The sequence below is a fragment of the Apium graveolens genome, chromosome 11 (genome assembly GCF_009905375.1).
Source record: "Apium graveolens cultivar Ventura chromosome 11, ASM990537v1, whole genome shotgun sequence".
In the NCBI taxonomy this organism is placed as follows: domain Eukaryota; kingdom Viridiplantae; phylum Streptophyta; class Magnoliopsida; order Apiales; family Apiaceae; genus Apium; species Apium graveolens.
Genome location: NC_133657.1, coordinates 206,300,240 through 206,322,788, shown reverse-complemented (window position 1 = coordinate 206,322,788; position 22,549 = coordinate 206,300,240). Strand labels below are relative to the sequence as shown.

The 22,549-nt window shown below is 35.7% G+C and overlaps 2 protein-coding genes and 1 pseudogene across 2 annotated transcripts; 2 read left to right on the top strand and 1 right to left on the bottom strand.

Annotated features, from left to right (window-relative positions):
• Positions 1–909: 909 nt before the first annotated feature.
• LOC141696611 (DNA (cytosine-5)-methyltransferase 1-like) lies at positions 910–6,580 on the top strand (annotated as a pseudogene).
• A 249-nt stretch (positions 6,581–6,829) lies between these two features.
• Positions 6,830–9,612, top strand: LOC141696981 (uncharacterized). Its single transcript, XM_074501151.1, has 3 exons — positions 6,830–7,219; positions 8,858–8,875; positions 8,974–9,612. Exons 1-3 carry the CDS (start codon positions 6,880–6,882, stop codon positions 9,162–9,164), a joined length of 549 nt encoding a protein of 182 aa, XP_074357252.1. The 5' UTR covers positions 6,830–6,879; the 3' UTR covers positions 9,165–9,612.
• Positions 9,613–9,633: 21 nt separating this feature from the next.
• On the bottom strand, positions 9,634–11,541 carry LOC141696980 (putative WRKY transcription factor 53). The gene is made up of 3 exons (XM_074501149.1): positions 11,084–11,541; positions 10,818–10,946; positions 9,634–10,342 (listed from the first exon to the last, which is right to left on the bottom strand). The coding sequence occupies exons 1-3, from the start codon at positions 11,383–11,385 to the stop codon at positions 9,751–9,753; spliced, it is 1,023 nt and encodes a 340-aa protein (XP_074357250.1). The 5' UTR covers positions 11,386–11,541; the 3' UTR covers positions 9,634–9,750.
• Positions 11,542–22,549: the final 11,008 nt, after the last annotated feature.

The following is a 22,549-nucleotide window of genomic DNA, read 5'->3' as shown; positions in this document are numbered from 1 at the left end:
TTTTAAGGTTGTTATTCTGCCCAAAATTTAATCAACTAATAATGTCTCCCCTTGAAAATTGTATCCAGTTTATCGATTTCTTTACTTTTGTACATTTGTAAATTATATGTCGTTTGACTTTTGTGCACACATTTTTAAGTCCATTGACTATATAGTTAAAATAATAATTTTAATTTTTTTTTTTTGAATTAAAGTTTTAGTTATATATTTTTATTCACAAAAAGAAAATTTTAAAAATTATTATTTTAATTATGTGGTCAAAGTACTTAGAAGTTTGTATACAAAAATCAAAAATCATATAAAAAAAAACAGAGTAAGTACTTTAAAAGCTGATTATTTTATAAGATATTACCTTGTATATTTAATACTTCCTTTGTCTCTAAATATTTTTCCCATTTGTGTCAGACACGTTTGTCAATGCACGTTTTTGATTGTTAATATTTTTAATTTCGTATTAGTATTAAATATAAAAACTTCACTGTATTAAAGTACTCGTAAACTCGAATACAACAATATCACTCATGACTATGTTTGATATTATAGATTAACCGTAAATTAATAGTCAATCGATTAACGTGAACATTCAAAATGGAAAAAGTGTTGTGATACGGAAGGAGTAAGATTACTCCCAATATTTAATTAACCAATCCATGCAATTAATCACCATAATCAAGGAAGGAGGATAATTAGTTAGCAATCATCTATCTTAATCTATCTTAATCCAGCTATTCACGAGGGAAACAAGCAAAAACGGGAAAAAATTTAAAATTTGAAAAAACTCAAAGAAATTGATAAAATTATCCCCAACTTACCCGCTTACCAAAAATTTAATATAATTGAAATTCTAAACACACACACTGCACCCTATATATTCACACACACAAACCTCTCTAAAACCCTGGATCAAAAATGACTAGAAAATCAAAACGAGACTTGCCCAAGAATATTTCACTACCACAGTCTTCAAAAAAGGCTAAAGTGGTTGAAAATGATGAAGAATCTCGGTTTTCCGGTGACCCTTTTCGGGCGGACGAAGCTCGCCGGCGGTGGCCGGAACGGTATGGTTTGAAGGTACATTGTTAAAACATATATTTTTGATAACCCTTTTTGTTGTTTTGGTTGAAACTTATGTGTGTTTTTTGTTTTGTGTAGAGTAAAGGGAAAGATTGTGGGAAAGCTAGTAGTACAAAAGTGTAAGTGCTTGAATAATGTTGGGATTTTTTTTGGTGTTTTGATCATTTTTTTGTTGTATGTGTTTTGATTTACAGGAGTGTGTGTGAGGTTTTACAAGCTAGTTGTCATCATAGACAAGCTATTGTTGATGGTGCTGTTTATGATCTTAATGATTGTGCTTATATTCAAGTAAGTATTACTCATCTCTCTCTCTCTCTCTCTCTCTCTCTCTCTCTCTCTCTCTCTCTCTCTCTCTCTCTCTCTCTCTCTCTCTCTCTCTCTCTCTCTCTCTCTCTCTCTCTCTCTCTCTCTCTCTCTCTCTCTCTCTCTCTCTCTCTCTCTCTCTCTCTCCCCTTCTCTCCGTCTCCCCCCCTCCCCCTGTGTATTGAGATGCAAGAAGATTCTTAGTTGAGGCCTATTAATTTTTATTATTGATAAATGACTGTATCGACTAGACTTCAATGCTATGGATTTGTGGTATTTTGTTAGATTGAAAAATGTTGTTTAATATCATTCATTTATCATCTATGGTAGTGTGTTGTTGTTTTTGATAAGTGCCTTCATCGTAATAAGCTCTATGAAGAGAGTGGTTATGTAGTTTTGTTACTCTCCTCATTGTTAAATCTGCAATTTCATGTAGATACATTTGCTTATATTTTAAATTTACTTTAGATGCATGATCTCGGGCTCAGTTAGATGTTTGTTAGTGGCGAATAGTTTGGTAATCTTGGAGGTTTGAAACGAGTTTAGTGCCATTACTTGTCTTGTCTGTACTATGAAATCATTTGTTCTTATGTCAAGCAGCTGTTAATATTTTTTTTGTCTTCTTGACATGCCAGGCTGAAAAGGGCAAACCCAATTATATTGCTAAGATTTTGGAATTCTTTGAGACAAATAAAAAAGAGTTGTACATGACAGTTCAGTGGTTTTTTAGACCCGAGGACACTGTAAGATTATTCTTAGAACATAAGCATTTACTCTTGAATGGAAGCTATGTTTATACCAATGTGGAATGTTGTTTTGTAAACTATTAACATAACCGTAGTTCAGATAGATGTTTTCATTGTTATTTACCACTAACCATATGCTGATATGCAGATGATGACAAATAGATCCTACCTAATTGATAGAAAAAGAGTATTCATTTCTGAGGCAAAGGATGAAAACCCTCTAGACAGCATAGTACAGAAAGTGAAGATAGCGCTGTTTCCTTCCGATGTATGAACTATATTACATACTTTTTCCTCTAAATTTTGTACTAATTCTGAATGTATTATTGTAACTTTATACTATTGTTTTGCTAAAGCAAATTTGTTTATTAAATTATTTACTGTTGTTGCGAACTTTTCTTTATGCATCAGTGTGACCCAAAGCAGAAGGAACATTTGATATCATCCTCTGATTTGTACTGTGATATGGGATATTCCGAACAGTTTTTTACATTTAAAAGAATAAAAGCAGCAGGTTAACTCTTTCTTCCAGAGTTGTGCATATAGATAAATCGTGTCCAAACTTATACCAATTTTGTTAATCCTTCGTTAGAAATATACAATATGTACCACTGTGTTGTTTGATTGATCAAAAATTTCAGAGTCAGATATTGATGTATCAGCAGCAGTCTCAAGTGACATTAGCATGACTAGTGAAGTCGATGAAAAGCCAACCGATGTCTGCATGATTCAAGAGTCAAGTAAGACAGTGCTAGATTTGTACTCCGGTTGTGGTGCAATGTCTACAGGACTGAGCTTCGGTGCGCAATTGGGGGGACAGAAGCTTATAACTGTGAGTCAAAATTTCCTGTTTTTACTCATTTTCACTGAATCAATCTATTGCGTAAAAATTCTTACTTGCTCAATATTCTTATTGTTGCCTCTCTTTTTTTGGTCGATTACATAGAAATGGGCAGTTGATATAAATACTTATGCATGTGAAAGTTTAAGGAAAAATCACCCAGAGACAAAGGTATCATTCTTGTTTGTTACTTGGGCACCTTTTCCTCTTATTGTATCAGTCATATTTTAAATTAAGTTTAAAATAATTGATCAGGTGAGAAACGAAGCAGCAGAAGACTTTTTGAACTTATTGAAGGAATGGAAAAAGCTATGTATTAAATTTGGACTCCTGGGGTCAAATCAAAATGATGATGAGGCTTCTGAAACTATCAGCTCAGAAAGTAACAAAGATGCAGATAAATTTACGGACTCCTCAGTTTCCACCGGTGAATTTGAAGTGCAAAGGCTGCTAGATGTATGTTATGGAGATCCAAATAAGGTCAAGAAACGAGGATTATATTTTAAGGTAACTGAAATGACCCATGTATGTAATGAATATCTAATAACTGGTTTCATTGACTGTTTCACAGAATCACCGTTGATCCCTTATTAGATAGCTAATCTATTTGTCCACTTATTTGACATGTTCTAGTTTGTCTGTAGAAATATTGATTGTTATTATTAATACTTTGAGGTCCTTGATTTTTCATGTAATCTTACATTTTCTGCAAGACGTATGATTGTGACAGATTTAGAAGTCACCTTAATTCTACATACTCTCTTATATTACGGAGTTATCTGTATTTTGATTCTTACATTCATATTTCGATTCTTAATTTGTGTTAGCAGAGACTTGTAACTGTGATTCTTACATTCATATTTCTTTTTAGGTGCGCTGGAAGGGCTATGGGCTTAGTGAGAACACATGGGAGCCAGTTGATATTTTAGGGTATCATGTTCAATGACTTGTAACTTATTTGATGTATTTTATCGAAGGCTTTATGAGTTGCCTTAAATAGACAGCATGCTTACCTTTTTAATAACAGAGATTGTGAAGAGAGCATAAGGGAATTTGTATCTTCTGGATACAAATCAAGGATACTTCCCCTGCCTGTAAGATTATAAGCTTTTCAGGCTTTTCATATGGTTGATGTACAACTTTTTCCTGCCGTTTCCACTGCAACAGTTCTTATGTATATTTATTTGTAGGGTGCTATAGATCTTATCTGCGGAGGCCCTCCATGCCAAGGCTTGAGTGGTTTTAATAGATATAGAAACCAACAGGATCCATTGGAAGACGAAAAGAACTGACAGCTAAAGGTGTATATGGATATTGTAGAATATCTACACCCAAGTCATTTGGTAATGGAAAATGTTGTTGATCTTCTCAAACTTGCGGAGGGAGATTTAGGTCAGTAAGTAATTGCGCGGCTAGTCTCTATGAATTTTCAATGTCGAATAGGGATTTTGGCTGCCGGTTCTTATGGTGTTCCTCAGTGTCGGATGAGAGTTTTTCTTTGGGGAGCTGACATCAAGGAGGCAAGTTTTTTCGTTATACCTGTCTATGAACAGAAGTATTCAGTATTTTGTATATGTATTTTTAAAATTCTGTCATAGTACTGAATTATGTATAATAAAACTTACATATTACAGAATCTACCTCAATTTCCTTTGCCTACACATGAGGTGGCTGGTAAAGGGATTACTCCAAATGAATTTAAGGTGAGCACGACATGCAGTTTGATCTTTAATTTTTGTTCTAAATGAGTTGTCTGTGTATAAAATGAATACGTTCATTTTACGTATAGGAAATCATTGTTGGGAGCGATAGTGAGCTATCTCACATGTTAGAGAGAAGTAATTTTCTTGAAGATGTCATTACAGATTTGCCAGAGGTTCTCTTTCAGATACCATATGTTTGATTGTTGTTTGACAAAGAGTTTTAGTTTTTTTTTTTTACTTTTTGTGTATTATAATTGTCCAGGTCACAAATTATGAAGACAAGGATGAAAGGGAGTATGGCACTGCTCCTCGTACTGATTATCAGAGGTTTATTAGATTAAAATTCTTCATTTGTTTTATGTTACATACTCCACTGTATGACCAAATTAGAATAGATAGATTTTGAGATGATGTTTAAAACACACGTAATCAGGCCCCTAGCACTCGTTAGATCCAGGCCCTCAACCTTAGTAGAACTAGGGGAGTTGATGAGTTATGCTGGTTCCATTTTCTGTATGTAAAGTCCGCCCAAGATTAAGATAGCAATACAACTTCTGTAAGTTCTTGTAAATAAAACAATAACAGACTAAAGCATCTTATGTCTTCCACAGATTTGTTTCGTTTAGATTCTAGTGGGAAGAATGGTCCTCAGAAGCCAATGCTATACGACCATATACCTCTTAAGCTGAACAAGGATGATTATGCAAGAGTTTGTCTAATACCTAAAACAAAGGTATCTTCATGAAATTTCTAACTTTTTACTAGGGTCTGTAATTTACCTTTAATGTCACCTGTTTGTTCTTCTGGATTTACAATCAGGGAGCATGTTTCAGAGATCTGCCTGGGCTTTTAGTTGGCAAGGATAATATAGTCAAATTGGATCCCTCGGTAGATCGGCCTCTCCTCCCTTCTAAGAAACATGTGGTAGTATATTTTAGTATAACTGTATCTTTATTGTTACTTGTGTATCTACAGAAATAGGCTCTCTAGTTCATAACCAATTCCCATAATCCCGTCATGTGATTTTAGGTGCCTGATTATGCTATAAAGTTTGAAAGCGGCAGATCAAAAAAGTATGTACGTTTGGTTATTTCAGTCATTAATATTTCATGTTCAAAATTCATATAAAGACATTTTCACAATAAAACAAATATGCAGGCCTTTTGGGAGATTGGCTATGGATGAAATTGTTATGACTGTAGTAGCAAGGGCACAGCCACACAATCGGGTACTAATAATACTTTTTAAGATATTAATCACCATATCTTTGATCAATTTATTTATTGCTGTATCAATACCGCAGGCTGTCCTTCATCCTAAACAGGATAGAGTGTTAACTATTCGTGAAAATGCACGCTTACAAGGATTTCCAGACTGCTACAGATTATATGGCCCTGTTAAAGAAAAGTACTCTCATGCATCCTTTTAATCCTTTTACCATTCATAGTCTCTCCCCCATGATAATAGTCTAATAGAAGTCATCATTTTTGTGTTTTAATCCTTTTAAGGTTTTAGTTATGCACAAACCATGTTATCATAATGTGCATTCTATCCAACTGAAAGTTTGAAACTAAGTCTGCATTCTATCTAAACTGTGTTTTTATGTTTCTTTTTGTTTCAGATACAAGCAGATTGGCAATGCAGTTGCATTTCCTGTATCAATCGCCATGGGATATACTCTAGGCAAAGCACTCAAAGGAGTTGACAGCAGCCAACCTTTGGAACTCCCGTTCAAGTTTCCCGATTGTCTTGGCCAACTAACATCTTCCAACAAGAAAATCGAAGAATCTGACTAGCCATGTCTGGAAAAATTTGCAACTTTTATCCCAAGTTTAATTGCATTTTTTGTCTGCAGAGTTTGTTCACATTATGTCTGAGCATATGAACTAATCTCCTATTTTATTACTTTTATCTCCTTGCAATTTTTTATTTATCAATTGGCAATTTAGCACCTTGAAAAACACTACACTGTGTTTACTATTTACTCTGTTTTGCCTTTAGGTGTCCTAATCTGCATACTCCAAAAATACAAATTAACATGACTGTTACTTCTGTAAATAAATAAATAAAATAATAATTGTAGTTTTAAATATATAAGTTAATTTTTGCAAACATATAGAAAGATATTTATGTAAAAGTATTAATAACTGCAATATATATGTACCATATATTAGAAACAGAGAGATAGAAACTAGCTTAAGCTTGGTGAGAAATGATCACTTGTGTTCCAACTGTTTGCAAGAGCCCCAGCTTTCTGGGTTCTTCACCTTTCTTGCATAGTTTCAGAACACAAGAAGTCAAACAATTCAGTTGCTTCAAAAATGGCAGTTCAAGATTTAGCAAGAGGAGAGGAGGAATGATTGTATGTGCACTGCCATTGATAGTAGACCCATGGGCACCAAGTATAGATTCACAGAGCATAGCTTCACAGCTCTTTGCTGTTTCTTTATTCCCTTATCTTGGTTTCTTGTACTTCATCACCAAGTCCAAGTCTTCTCCAAAGCTCACTCTTTTTGGGTTCTATTTCTTGCTTGCTTTTGTTGGTGCTACAAGTGAGTTTTTAGTTTTACCCTTCTTTTCAATTGCTTGTTTATGCTAATTGTAATCTTTGAGTTTTAGTTTATGTGTATTTGTTTGATATCTTATTTCCTGTTTTAATTAAAAGAATGTTGTATACCTGTTAGCATATTTTGGATTAAATTGCAGGAATTCTACTGTTTTAGATTGAGAAAAAAGTTGTACTCTGTATGTTTCATATAACATACCTGCATATCCTTACTTTGGACAGTTTTAGGTTAAGATGGGCAGATGTGTTGTCACGAAAGTCAAGGTCTTTTCGGGAAATTTCTATATACATTTAGGAGTACTGGCTAAATGTCGTCGGGGGGGGGGGGGGGAGGTTTGCGAGTTTTCCCTTCATATGTTCCAAACCCGGACTGTGATATATTGAGTGTATTTGGTTTGGTTTAGGGACTAAGGTGTAGTAAAGTATTGTTGGTTCTGTGTTGATCAAAAGTTAAGTGGGTAATTATTGAACTGTTCAAGTATGGTTGTTTATTTTCCCTTTATTTGGAGTTTATGGCTGTCATGGAGCTAGACAAATGATTCTTTTGATTTAGGAATTGAATATCTAGATTTGAGAAATTGTCCATGTTGGAAACAAATTATGTTCAAGAATGGCTGCTAGTTTCTCAACCCCTGTCATATCCAAGTAATCTAAGTATCCAACTGATTGATAAATAGATGCTACTAGCTGCGATGGTTTTACTTTTAGTTGCTTGAGTTTTTACTTAAATCCTCCTTAGATTGTGTCCAATTGTGGAGAATGGAATGGATTGAAAAATTATGAACAATATTTATGGAGAAAGAAAGGATGCAAGGAGAAGAGTGAACAAGCACGAGGAAGTAGAAATATTCTATGAAGAAGATTGTAAGGAAAATGAGGAAGTAGGAGAATGGAGCATTTCCTTCAAAATTGGTGGGATCGAGTTTTGTTGAAATTTCTAAGAAACAATTGAAGGAAAAAATAAAATTTAGAAACATTCTCTTCAAATAAGACTTATAAATCTCATTCCACTCTATTTCCATTCCAATCCATTGAATTGAACACAACCTAATGCTCCTGAGTTTTTAAAGTAAGTGATAAAGATGTAAAGTACTTTCATCCCATTTTTGGACTGAAAGTATGTCATATATCGATTCATCACCACTTGCTTTCGTTCCTTTAAAAACTCGGGAGCAAAAGTGAAAGTGAAACTACTTTACTTACCTTTTACTTGATTTCCTTCATTTTCAAAATCTACGAAGCTATCACTTATAGCAACCTGTAGGTCAGTAGCGACTTTCGTTGAACTGTCTTGTGAACCTTTATAAATAAGAAAGTTCTTTAGAAAGTACTGAAGGTATATATATACGTACTACTTCACCTTTCTGTAATGGCCTTTTCATATCTTTACTGTTATTGTTTCTACTCTAGGGGGGATTTGGCAGCAGTTCTCCTGATGATATAAGTGTACTGCTAATCTGAATGCTTTCAGTTTAAGACGTGTTTTCATGACTACATATTTGGGCCTTCCTCAAACTATGATCAAAAACTAATTTTGAATGCTACACTTTTTCTTGTTGATTTTTTAAAAGCTCTAATGATACTCTGTTTTGTCAATCTTTGTTACATGTATCCTGCTACTCAGTCCCAGCCGGAATCTATGGTAATTCCTTTCACCATCAAAAGATTTTCTTTCCCTTGGTCTATATACGAATGTATGTAGCCTGACTACCAATTTTTTTGTCTTCATACCACCATCAGCTAAGGTGCATTACGGGACTTCCTTGTCTAATGTGGACTGGTTGCATGGTGGTGCTGAGTCATTGCTTACGTTGACCAACTTATTCATCGTACTGGGGCTAAGGAAAGCTCTTAGGGAAATCAAGAATGATGGAGAGAGCACATCCAGTGGTGGCTCAGCTACTAACGATGAGAAGAAGTCATCGGTCTAAGTACAGAATATTAAATTACACTAAATCTCTCAATTGTTTTCTCATGTTGCAAAGTTATATCCCTCACTCCAATGTACATGATGTTCTTTCCTACGCCTTGAGACATCCTCATCACAAGACCTACCCCTTTGGCTTCATCGGTATAGGCTAATTGTCTTCTACCCCTGTAATGAGTTTTATGTGCAAAAATGTGGGTACTTATATTGAGCTAAATGGCAAACATATTAAGTTCATTGTTCCAGAACTCTAGTGTAGTAATTTGTGTTCATAAATCTTGTTACATTATAGGATATCCGTTTAAACGAAGTAGAATCAGTATCTCTTTCTTCCACAGTAAAACGAGGAGGATGAGTTACTGTAAGATTTTGGATCAAGGATCTGCAGCTAAAACCTTTTCTATGTATGATCTGGGATATTGTCATTAATATTTACCTAATATTTCAGCGAATTTGCATTATAGTAGTCTACATTATCAAAATACTACTAGCATGTCGAAATTTATTTGAAATATACAAGTTTGTTTGCTGTGTAACTGTAATGGTTCTCTACTTCTCTCGCCTATCAAGTTTATTTTGAAGTGGAATTACTAAAAAAATCCTGGTGTATCGAATGGGAAATTCGAATCAAGGTCCACTTCATCTATTTGGAAGTCCAAGTCCAGTATCGGAGAGTTAGTGGTTGATGTGTTGGCTGACATGATCTCGGTATAATCAGAACCTGATAATTGCCCAAAGCTGTTCATCTGGTATGGTGAAACCGAGAAGTAACTTGATCCGGTTGTGTCTGGAGAGATAAATGGAGAAAACGTTCCCATCAGATCCTCATCAACTAGTTGTGAATATGGTGAATATGAAGAAATCTGGCTATTACTATCGATTCCAGAAGGAAAAGAGAAGGAATCCGAAGCTTCCACCACTCTAAAGTCTTCGGTTTTCACTCTTAAGTTTGCTCTAAAGTTAATCAACATTTCATTTGGCTGTTGTTGTTGATGATGATCATGACTATGCTTCTGTTCTTTCTTTTTAGGTGTTGCTGGCAGAACCGAGTTGCTGGCCTGGAGACAAGTATGTTTTCCTTTGTAAGTGATTTCGAATATTGCAGGATCATTATCTGATCTTTGAACTTGTTTTGAAGCATGGCAAGTTCGAGTCTTTTTGTATGTGCATCTGTAGTAGCTTCTGCAGAAATAAACGTTTTCATAAGATTTACAATATTCGTTCCTTCATAAAATTCTAAAGATTTGATATTTATGCATGTGTTTCAAAACTTTGGAATTATTATACTAATATTATCAATTTCCCCCAACACGTATTTGTCTGACACTCCGTACCTAAGTCTGAGAGCGACTAGTATAATCTATCATATCATACATATGCATCCAATGTGTTTTGTTATGTTATACTCCCTCCGTCCCATCGAATTCTTTACATTGATGGACGGGGATCGGCATGCATTTTAAAGCTCCCGTAAAACATGGTTTTCTATATAATTTTGAATATATTTTTCTTTTAAATAAAAATATAATGTTTAAACTTGTAGGTAGGAAAAAATATTCTAAAATTATACTTTATATAGTCTTAAAATACGTGTCGGAAAAAAGTACGTAATGAATCCAGTGAGACGGAGAGTGAGACGGAGGAAGTATGTTCTTACCTAGGATGTTTAGCACCCAAAATGTCCTTCTGTCCGTACTTCCTCCAACTATATCCATCATCACCAGAATTCTCCATTCCATTATCTGAACAAATTTTCACATGGTCTTTCCATGTAGGTAATGCCTTTCTGCAACAGACCAAATAAAAAAGCATTAGATAAATTATCGAATAAACCAAACCGAACCAAACATATCTCACCGAAAGTAGGGTAGGGTGAGATGTACGCAGAACTTAGAAGTCATAGGTTACAGTGGTAATAATCACCTCTTTTTTGAAACATCTTGGTGATGATCCTTAAAATCCCCACTTTCATTTGTCGAAATCGGAGACTCCGGCAGATTAACCATTGCAGGCACTGCCTGAGGCTGCACTACTGATGAGTCACTCCAGTTGAGAAGCAACAAGGCAGTGTCATATGAAGATAGTATCTTCTGCAGCATGGTTAGTTGATTTTCTGGAGACGTGGATGACGAGCTCAAGTGGAACTTCAGCTGCCTAGCTACTTCCATTCCTTGGATTAGCTCATTGACAATTGTACTCTTCTCAAACTCAAAACTAGATCCCATGTTTGGACTGATACTAAACAGCTAGATTAGAAAAACTCGAAATTTTCGATACTTCTTGTGTTCAGAAGCTGTGAATGCAGTTGCATGTGGTGATGTATGTAGGTAGCAAAAGAATGAAGGAATGTAGGTATGAGTGAAGGGTGATGAAGACTGAGAATGAAGAGATGCAGGTATATAAAGAGCTGCCATTTTGGATGTGAATGAGAATAATGTTAGTTAAGAGTGTTGAAGTTTGACTGAGAAACCGAGTTATTTGATAATCAACTAGTGTTTCTTTGGTTTGTATGGGATGATGAGTGGTATTAGTGAGAGCAGCAATGACCAAGGTGGACCCCTGCTGACCCATTCAAAACTCCTAAAGTATCTCATTTTTTAATAATTTTAGTGATTTAGAAGAAAAGTAAATTGATAAAATATTGCATCTTAAGTAACTAAAACATACTCCATTTGTCATAATTTATCTGTCATGTTTGACTTTTTGCGGTTAAATTGACTCAACTTTGACCGTAAATTAAACATCAATATTTCATTATTTTAAAAAACCGAAGAATACGTATTAAAATAGATTACGTGTACTTTCTAATAATATAATTTTTATAATTTTTTTCGATTATATACTATATAAAATTTTCAGTCAAAATTTGATTAATTTGATCACAAAAGGTCAAACAAAACAGATAAATTGGGACGGAGGGAGTATGATAAACGGGGACATCATACATTTTCAGTTCACACTGTGTAGGAGAAGTTTGTACCTGGGGGAGGACCTGGAAACATATGTTCAAATGAAATTGGTGGGACAAAATGTGACCTTTTCAAAAGAAAAAAGAAAAAAAATATTGCAATGTGCCAATGTGGGGCATTAAAGATGGTCTTTGATTGATTTTTATTTCAGAAAATTTTTTAGTTTGCAATTTTATGTTAAAGTTACATATCTTAGTTCTAATATTTGTCATTTTTTTAGTTAAACTCATATACACACGTAAGTAGTCGAATTACTGAGCTCATTTAGAGAAATTAAGATTTCAATAGCCGATAATAATATTTGACATGATAATGTGTTTTGAAACTCCATTAAGTTAGACGAGTATTTGAAAATCGAAGATTAATTTACTCGGATTTAAGTAAATACTCGTTAAAATATATATACGAAGTCAGATGAGTATTTGAAAATCGAAAATTAGTTTACTCGGATTTAAGTAAATACTCGTTCAAATACTTATATGAAGAAACTGAGTGTTCGAAAATCGATCAATTACTCGAAATTTTAACATATACTAAAATTTTAAAACCTTGACTTGTAATTTAAACTCGGAGAGAGATACACAAGAATCTTAATTCTAAAAATAGGTCAACTAACGTGTCCTAGGTGAATAGAAATTTTGTAAAATATATACACAAAATTTGTAACATCACCAATGATTTGATATGATATGCAGTTAATTGCATTTTATCATTTACACATTAAATACAGATAATATATAGTTTATGACATCACCGATGATGTGGATTAGATTCCACTTGGTTTGTGCCCCCAAAAGAAAATGAAGACTGGGTCTGTCATGTTTATCTCAACGAGTACATGAGTGAGATGCCTATTACTTGCTGACCAATTCAAATTTTCAATTTATTTGTCACTTCACTTTTTTAATATTGTCTTCAATTAAAAAAAACACATAAATTTAAAGTCAGACGTTACGGCATCCTCCTCAAATGGATGTGGTGATTGGTTCGGAAATATCTTACAAGCCTCTCCCCTTGAGCCATGTTAAATTGGGTTCGTATCGTATTCAGTTATTTGGTATCAACTGAGTTATCGAGTAAAAAAGTTTTCAGTCAAATCATGAAATATTTGAAAACGTATAAATTCATCATTTTCATCCGTTCCTTTAAACTCTATAACGAAAAAATGATATGACAGACTCTCAAATAATCCGTTTTAAGTGTTCACAATAAATTTAAAGAAAATATGAAATGATATTAAACGGGCGTAAGTATTTTCGTCATCATGAAATATGATAACGTATTAAATAATTGGTCTGCCTAAAATAAATAGCAATGTTAGCGTTTTCGATAGCGGATCTTAATTTTTTTTTGAAATACAAATGTTATATATTTTTATATGTGATGCTAAAATACGAGATTCATTATATTTATAAAAAGTACTCCTTCTATCCCATTTAATTCTATACATTACTTTTTGACACGTTTTTCAATACTCATTTTAAACATAACTCCACAATATCTTTTTTAATTTTTTTTTCTGAAATACGTACAAATAGTGAACGTATATAATCGGATGGGACAGAGGTAGTAATTGCTAACGGATAGACACATGATTTTATTCAAAAAAAATATATTTTTTTAAAATGCTAGCATTTCTCTTATTTTAACTTTTTGGAGTCAAAATTCATTGCTAGGAATAATGGAAGCCTATAAGATTTATTTTATCGTAGATGTGCTACAAGTACAGTATTTCTTATGGCATACGACGTCGTAGAAGGCAAAGGAGATGATTCACGGCCTACGTTTGCAAATTACGTAATTATTATTTTTTAAAAAAATAAAAAGAAGCAAAACTGCAACCTTGACTTTTCCTACTTCCAGAATCCAGATGGGCTAACAAATAGGCCATGTTCACACTCTGTACATCGAATCATCGATTGCACTTTAATTTATTGACTAAAAAGATTATAAATTTAAATGCATGTAATGTAACAGCGACATAAACAATTAGATAAAGTATACTTGCATACAGTACAGCAAAGATGAGATGTTGTTACGTAGGGTTGATGTATCCGCTTAACGAGAATTGATACCTTAAACTCAAACGATAGTTTTTGGATTAACAATTTAGTGATTGAGAATGAGAATCACATTCACTCTTGGTGGGGAAATCAAACTCATCATATCGTTTGAATTTACATTTCATTTCGATTTTCATCAACTCTCATTTTCATATACTCCATTCTCTTTCTCAGTGCATTCAAACGCCCACTAAAATAGTTAATGATGAGCTAACAATTAGTTAACGAATTTGCTAGTTGCTGGATTAACGAGCATCAAGCACCCTTTTATTAAGAAACGTTTTGTCAGCTCTAATTTTCTCAAATGAACATGTATTTTGAGACAGAGAACGTGATAATTAGACGGAACACATGCCAAAACCCATCTCGGGATGTATTACATGTTCCAAAATTGCAATTATGGTCTTTTGAATGAGATCTTTTATAGTTTATAAGTTAATCAAGATAGTTAATGATGAGCTAAAATGATTTCAGCGGTGAACTTGTTAATCTGGCAGAATAGTTCCGATAATTTGTTATAGTCCGAAATATCCATTTTTCTTGTAATGAAATCGTTATACCACTTGTAATAGTAAATCAAAGTTAAAGAATGAAACTTGGCAGTACTAAACATTCAAATGACCTGACGAGAAAAATCTCAATACATGGTGTTATTTGTTACGGGTCACATACAAACATTTTAAATGATAGTAAAATTTTAGAAACTAGTGTACTCATATTTCGATATACGAATCACACAAAATGTGCCGAATCATAAGTTTTAAGTTCGATTTCAAGACCACAAGAAATTCATATTAAATTCGCCGGATCACATAAAAAATGAGAATTGTCTATTATTATCTATAAATTTATAATGAGATATGATCATAGGCAAGTTGCAAATGAGTAGTAATTATTTTAATGTTATTTTTCGTACAAAAAAAACTTGGACCTTGATTCGGTAATAGCCTTAATTCTCACATGCCCTGAAATATGGCCCTTTATACCACTTAAAAACACAATATTTTTTTTTGTGTTTTCAGTCTAGAATAAAAAATGCAAATATTACTTGCGTTTAGTAGTGAGAGTCGACTGTATATGCTTTTAAATTTATTCAAAAAATGTATTTGAAAATTGCGTTAACAGTTAAACGAATAATTTTTATGCGTTTGTTCTTTAGTAATGCATTGTTTGATTGCGTTTGTTTTGATACAGAAATAAGACTCTGTCCAAGGGACTCGAACCCCGGGCTCCGAACCTTTTTGGCACATTTGAAAGCAAAGTTCAGTTATTTGGCACACCCATTCAATTGTTTCCATAAATGACACAGAACGCCACTTCCCCCGAGGCCCAGAAAAAGTGGCGTTCACGGGTGTAATATTTTTTTTTTTCCTTTTCCTGCCTGATTTACTTGCACTTGTGTGTAAACTGTTTCAAAGTGTAAAATATACATTGGAGACCTATTTTTGGGCACTAATATTAAATTGTTAAAAAATTATTTTGGTGATTTTTTTTTCTTGGGTAGTCATGCAAATCTATTTTTAGTACATATTTTTTGTTTTAATAAATTATAGTATATATATGACTTTTTTGGCTTTGAAAAGAGTGTCAAGCCAGTCGAGTGTGCAATTGTTACGTGGGTCATGTTTAACAAATCTCATAATTAATCCTAGAAAATTATTTTGGTTTAATTTTTTTTTTCTAGTTGACTAGTGATGTGAACCTATTTGTAGTATGTAAATTTTACTTTAATTTTAATCTTTTTTGGTATGGTTTTAGTTGTATGGAATAGTGTATCATGGAGGAATATATTTTTGTTGACGAGTCCTTATATTTGATATGAACTAATTTACAGATAATGAATACTTGACTTGAAACACAAATTCTGTGACATAACATCAGTTACATAATAAAACACACTTGAAAAACAGTGCGTAGTTCGATATACGATAATAACACGATACATGAATGGAAATGAGTACGATGCAACAATACAAATATTAGGAGTCAACAATATATGAACCAGATCATTCATCTGCATCATCGGAGTCATAATCATCTTCATTTATGTTCCAGGTAGACCTGACAATTCGTTCGTGTCGTAAACTTTCGTGTCGTGTATTTTCGTGTTTCGTGTACTTGAAGGTTAAACACAAAACCGACATGTTTAGCGTTCGTGTACATTCGTGTTCGTGTACATTCGTGTTCGTGTATTTTCGTTTCGTGTCGTGTTAATTGAATATTAATATATATTAAATTTAATATTAATATAAATTAAAATATAAGATTTTTAAGTAAAAAAATTATAAAATATATGAAAATATATATATTTAGATCTCATATCTATACAATATAATGAAATCAAATAATATTTTAAAAATAAATATGCATACATTTATTATAATTCTACATATATTTATAAAAAATATTAAAATTTAATTATAATATTTATTTATATCGTATACTTCGTGTCGTGTCGTGTAGTTGAAGGTTAAACACAAAACCGACATAAATCTTGACCGTGTACTTTCGTGTTCGTGTTCGTGTACTTTCGTGTCGTGTACTAAAAATGCAAACACAAACACTAAATTTTTGTGTCGTTTCGTGTCGTGTAAGTCTTGTCGTGTCCAAAATTGTCGGGTCTAGTTCCAGGTATGAGACTCGATGAACGCTGTTATGGATTAAAAACTAATATATATAATTGCTGTATTTAATACTAAGGAACGTAAGCTTCGAGGCTCGATTTGACTGCTCTTGTGTTTCGTGACTCAATCTGCCTTAACAAGATGCCTACGTACCTTGCTGATTGCCAAGGATCAAGTCAAAAAACGTAGTTCTGATTTGTGGGGCGAGACCCCTTATATAGATGTGGGAGTCCTTGAATTGGACTTGGTATAGGAGACTTGATGGACAAGCCTCTGAATTAGGATAGACTTAGGAGTCCTAGGAAGTAGGAAGCTGATTCCTTATCCTTTTAGGTCCCCTTGGGGCTAATCTCTAAGGATTTATATCCCTATCGGGACTCTTTTCAACATCTGATTTCTCCCTTATTAATTAATTACGAAATTAATTAATAATCAGGGCTTTTGGGCCTTTTTTATTCCACCAGGCCTGATCTGGTCCATCAGGCTTAACCTTTCTGGTCTGAATATCATATATCTTTTATTGGGCCTAGCAGCCCACAGTTTGTACAATTAATGCAGTATTTAATTATACAATCATAATTTATTTACCCCTATCATTTGCCCCCCAACTTTTGGGAAACATTGATTAGGTTTCGCAGAAGTTAAATCTATTCGTTCCCTTACAGGGTTTCGTTTTTGCGTAAAGTGTGGAGCGACCTACACATTTACAACGAATCTTCCTTTTATTCAGAAATTATCTTAATTTCCAGGAATTTTTCCCTAATTTTCTGGAATTTTTCCCTAATTTCTGGGATTTATCCTAATCTTCTGGATTTTTCCTTAATTTTCTGGATTTTTCCTAATCTTCTGGATTTTTCCTTAATTTTCTGGATTTTTCCCTTAATTTCTGGATTTGTCCCTAATTTCTGGGATTTATCCTAATCTTTCTGGATTTTTCCCTTAATTTCTGGGATTTATCCTAATTTACAGGAATTTTTCCCTAATTTTCTGGGATTTATCCTTAATTTTCTGGGATTTATCCTTAATTTCTGGATTTGTCCCTAATTTCTGGGATTTATCCTAATCTTTCTGGATTTTTCCCTTAATTTCTGGGATTTATCCTAATTTCCAGGAATTTTTCCCTAATTTCTGGGATTTATCCTTAATTTTCTGGGATTTATCCTTAATTTTCTGGGATTTATCCTTAATTTCTGGGATTTATCCTTAATTTCTGGATTTTCCCCTAATTTTCAGCCTTAAAATCGATCAGGATGCATTCAAAATCGATCAGGATGCAGACAAAATCGATCAGGATGCAGCCAAAATCGATCAGGATGCAGCCAAAATCGATCAGGATGCAGCCAAAATCGATCAGGATCCTGATCGAATTAGCTCAGGATCTTGCACTCTGGTCGACGGGATTCCTGATCGATTTCGATCAGGATTCTGACCGAATTGGTCTTCAAAATGACACCCTAGTCGATTGTTACACGGGCTTTAATCGACCAGGGTTCCTGATCGATTTCGATCAGGACTCTGATCGAATTAAGTGGCTCTCGTCCATTCTGATCGAATGGAATATCGATCAGGATTTTTCTCTGTGTCGATCAGGACTCTGATCGATCTTAGGGGATTTCTTCCCTCCTGTTCGAATAAGATATCGATCAGGACTCTCTTTGGTGTCGATCAGGACTCTGATCGATCTTAGGGGATTTCTTCCCTCCTGTTCGAATAAGATATCGATCAGGACTCTCTTTGGTGTCGATCAGGACTCTGATCGATATTAGGGGATTTCTTCCCTCCTGTTCGAATAAGATATTGATCAGGATCCTCTTTTGCATCGATCAGGACTCTGATCGACCCATATCAAGATTCTGGTCGATTTTTTGACTTTTTAAATTCCACAGGAGCTTCTAGATTGTTCCTGATACTTCTTGTAGATGGGCCTCTAGGTTGGGCCTGGCTAAATGGGCCTAAAAACGCCTCGTATTCCGAGCTTTTAGCCTATATAAGTGTAGTGGGGAATGAGAACCCTCACTTCACTTCCTACTTCTCATTTTCTCTCACAATTTTCTCTAGAGCTCTCCCTTTGAGAAGGCGATTTCCGGCGATCTCCGGCGACCAAAGCCACCGCAACTCCACCATTCTCAAGTATTTCTGGGTTTCAAGCCTTCAACCGAAGCATATCAATGGCGGACCGAGACCTGGCTCGTTTGCAGAAGATGAATGTCTCTAAAAGAGGTACAAACATTCAAATTCAATCTCCATATACTTCCCTCATTGATATGATTAACTCGAGAGGTGATGAATATCCTTCCCTATCTGAGTTAGATTCGTATAATCATGGTAACACTTTTCATGAGTTAGATGGTAGGATAGAGTCTATGAACACCCTGTACAGACTTCCACCCCACCTTAGGATCACTCCAGCCGCCCCTGGGGACAGGACTTGTAATTGGGAGGGAGATACTTTGTTTATTTATCGAGGAGCCCTGACCGCGGGTCTTAGGTTCCCATTCCATGAGTTTATTCCTCGTTTACTTGCCGATGTACAAATCAACCCTTGTCAACTCCCTCCTAACGCTTGGAGGAACATTATCTGTTTTATGGTCCTTTGTCTTAGAAACAATTTCCCTCTCTCAGTAGCCGTCTTTAGGAAAGTTTTCCAATTCTATAATAGCTCCATGAGTCAACCAGGTTGGGTTTTAATTCGTCAACGGCCCAAAATCCCTCACATCTTTGATAGTAATTCCATAGTTGAGAATAACCCCAAATGGAGGGACGAGTTTATGAGGCTGACCTGGGCTGGGGGTGATTGGGCCACACTCTTCCGTAGGCCCTTTTGCAAAGTGTCAGATGGGAGTCCAGGTAGCATCAGATTATCTGATGAGGAGGAGGTGGCCTACCAAGCCTTAATTTCAGATGATGGGAAAACAGACACCTGGACTCTCTTAGAGGAGTTTTCCTTGAAGAAAGTTGGTCTCTCCCAGGCCAGTGATAAGGGTAAATTTATACCTGCGTAATTATCTTTCCCTTTCTTTAATTGCACTTTTTCTTGTTCCTGGATTTTAATATTCCTTCTACTTTTCCTTTCAGCTTGCGAGGCCATCAACAACGTTAACAGGCCTAAGGAGAGGGAGTCAGGCCGTCAGAAAAGGGCCAAGCTAAACAGGGACCCTAGGAGCAAACCTGACGGTCCTTCTTTTCTTAAGCCCCACGTCCCGGTGGTCGAGCTGGGGGATGATGTGGATCCTCCACTTAAGGCACATTCCTTCAGGCCTAACTGGGGCTTCAGGAGGAGCGATACGGTGGTTGGATCCACCAAACACGCTAAGGATTGGTCTTACCACTCCGTCACTCCCCATGACTTTACTGACATTGTTACGGGGAGTGATATTGAGACTATTGAGCTTCTGGGTTCTCAAGCCCAAGCTGCGGTAATTTTCTTTCTCTTCTTCTTTGAATCCCAACTTTCTGTATTCCAACAAACTTGTGCTAACTCATACATATTTCTTTGCAGAGTAATACCTACTTCCAGGCGGCCCTACATCAGGCTAGATCTTGGAAGGGTAACTCTGATGTTTTTGAGAAGGAGATGAAGAAGTGGGAGGAGAGAGCCAAGGTGCTAGAGAAGAAGCTGGATACGAAGAAAGAGGAGCTGGCTAAGGCTCATTCCGAGCTGGTGAAACTTAGGAGCGATAAGGATAAGCTCATCGATGACTACATGGATTCTGACAAGTTTAAGAATCTCATGGAGATTCATGATGATGGTCTTTATTCCCTACAGTTCACTCAGGGATGGGATGCGGCCGTAAAGGCGGTTTCTGAGAAGCACCCGGGCTTAGTCGACCCTAAGGACTTCATAAGTCCCGAGCAGGCCGAGTCGGAGGACAGCATAGACGCCCTCTTCAACTCCCCTCATCCAGATGATCGCATATTGGATCCTAACACTGCTTCTCCTCCCGCTTCTCCTGCGAAGGACGCTGAAGGCGCTGATAAGGAGAAAGAGAATGAAGGCTCCCGCATGGAGGAGTAGTTTTTCTATTCTGTAATTTTATCTTTAATTTATGTCTGGACTTTTGCTTGTATCAGAACTTATTATCCTCCGGGGTTATTTTATATGCTACTTTCCTTATTTGCATTCTCTCCTTCATTTTTTCGATACTTTAATATTCAAACTTGGCTTAATGGGCCACACAAGTATTATCACAACTCAAACATCCATAGGTTGAAATAATTTCGAACTCTTCAATTTCAAGTCTGATTTTCCAAAACCTTACATAATATGGGTTCGACCCTGATCTATAATAGCTAGAAAATAAAAATCCTATGCAAACAAAGCTTCAAGGTGCTTTTAAACCTACTTGTCACAATGACAAGTGAGAATCGTACTTCGACCATCTTACACGTAGTAAACCTTCAGGTTTTGTGCGTGCCAGGTTCTCGGGACTTCAAAACCATCCATAGTCTCCAGCTTGTAGGTTCCTCTACCCTGAACGCTCTTGACTCTATACGGCCCTTCCCAATTTGGGGCAAGCTTTCCTTTCTGTCCGACACCAGAAGCCTCTATTTTTCTCAAGACTAGGTCACCTTGTTTGAAAAACCTCTCTTTAACCCTTAGGTTGTAGTAGAATGAAGCTTTTTTCTGATATTCTACTATCTTTGCATGTGCTTTATCTCGCACTTCATCGATTAAATCCAGGGCTAACCTCTGCCCTTCCTCATTTTCTTCTGCGTTGAAAGCCTGAATCCTTGGAGAGGAATGTGATATCTCCACGGGAACTACTGCTTCTGCCCCATATGTCAACATGAAAGGGGTTGCACCTGTCGTGACTCTACAGGTAGTCCTATAGGCCCATAATATGGGAAGTATCTCATCCACCCAATTATTTCTCGACTTCTTGATCCTCTTCTTTAATCCATCCAGGATTATTCGATTTGCAACTTCTGCTTGCCCATTAGCTTGTGGGTGAGCCACAGAGGTGAACCGTAACTCAATTTCATTTTCTTCACAATACTTCTTGAATTCCTCATTGTTGAATTGTGTTCCATTGTCAGTGACAAGGATACGGGGAATTCCATATCGGCACATAATGTTTTCCCACAGGAATTGTGCAACCTGCTTAGTAGTGATTTTGGCCAAGGGTTTGGCTTCAATCCACTTGGTGAAATAATCAATGGCTACAATCAGAAATTTCCTTTGTGCCGTGGCTATAGGAAAAGGCCCTAGAATATCCATCCCCCACATGGCAAAGGGAATAGGCGAGTTGATAGAGGTCAGCATCTCAGGGGGTTGTCTAACAATTGGTGCATGCTTCTGACAGCGGTCACACTTCTTTACATATTCTTTGGCATCATCCATCATTTCTGGCCAATAGAAGCCTAAACGAGTTATCTTATGAGCCAAGGCCCTGCCCCCCAAGTGTTGCCCACAAATACCTCCGTGCACTTCCTCAAGAGCTAAGCGTGCCTCATCGGGCCTGAGACACCTCAAGTAAGGAACCACGAAAGATCTTTTATATAGAATCTCATCTATCAAAGAGTACCTTAGTGCTCGAACAGTTAACTTCCGTGCCTCAATTGTATCGCTTGGCAACCAACCGGTCTGAATGTGAGCCTTGATGGGATCAATCCATGACGTCCCCAAGCCTACGGGAGCCACAAGCTTAACATCTATGCTTCGTGTCTTCAAAACACGGAAGTACACACTTCCTGAACTTTCTTCAATCTCAGATGAAGCAAACTTTGATAGCG

Bases quoted from the DNA above. Each gene is read 5' to 3' on its own strand.
- LOC141696981 (XM_074501151.1), top strand. From the start codon at position 6,880: ATGATCACTTGTGTTCCAACTGTTTGCAAGAGCCCCAGCTTTCTGGGT.
- LOC141696980 (XM_074501149.1), bottom strand. From the start codon at position 11,385: ATGGGATCTAGTTTTGAGTTTGAGAAGAGTACAATTGTCAATGAGCTA. The intron at 10,947-11,083 runs GTGATTATTACC...GGTCTGTTGCAG, and splicing joins CAAGATGTTTCAAAAAAGAG to AAAGGCATTACCTACATGGA. The intron at 10,343-10,817 runs GTAAGAACATAC...TTATTTCTGCAG, and splicing joins TTGGGTGCTAAACATCCTAG to AAGCTACTACAGATGCACAT.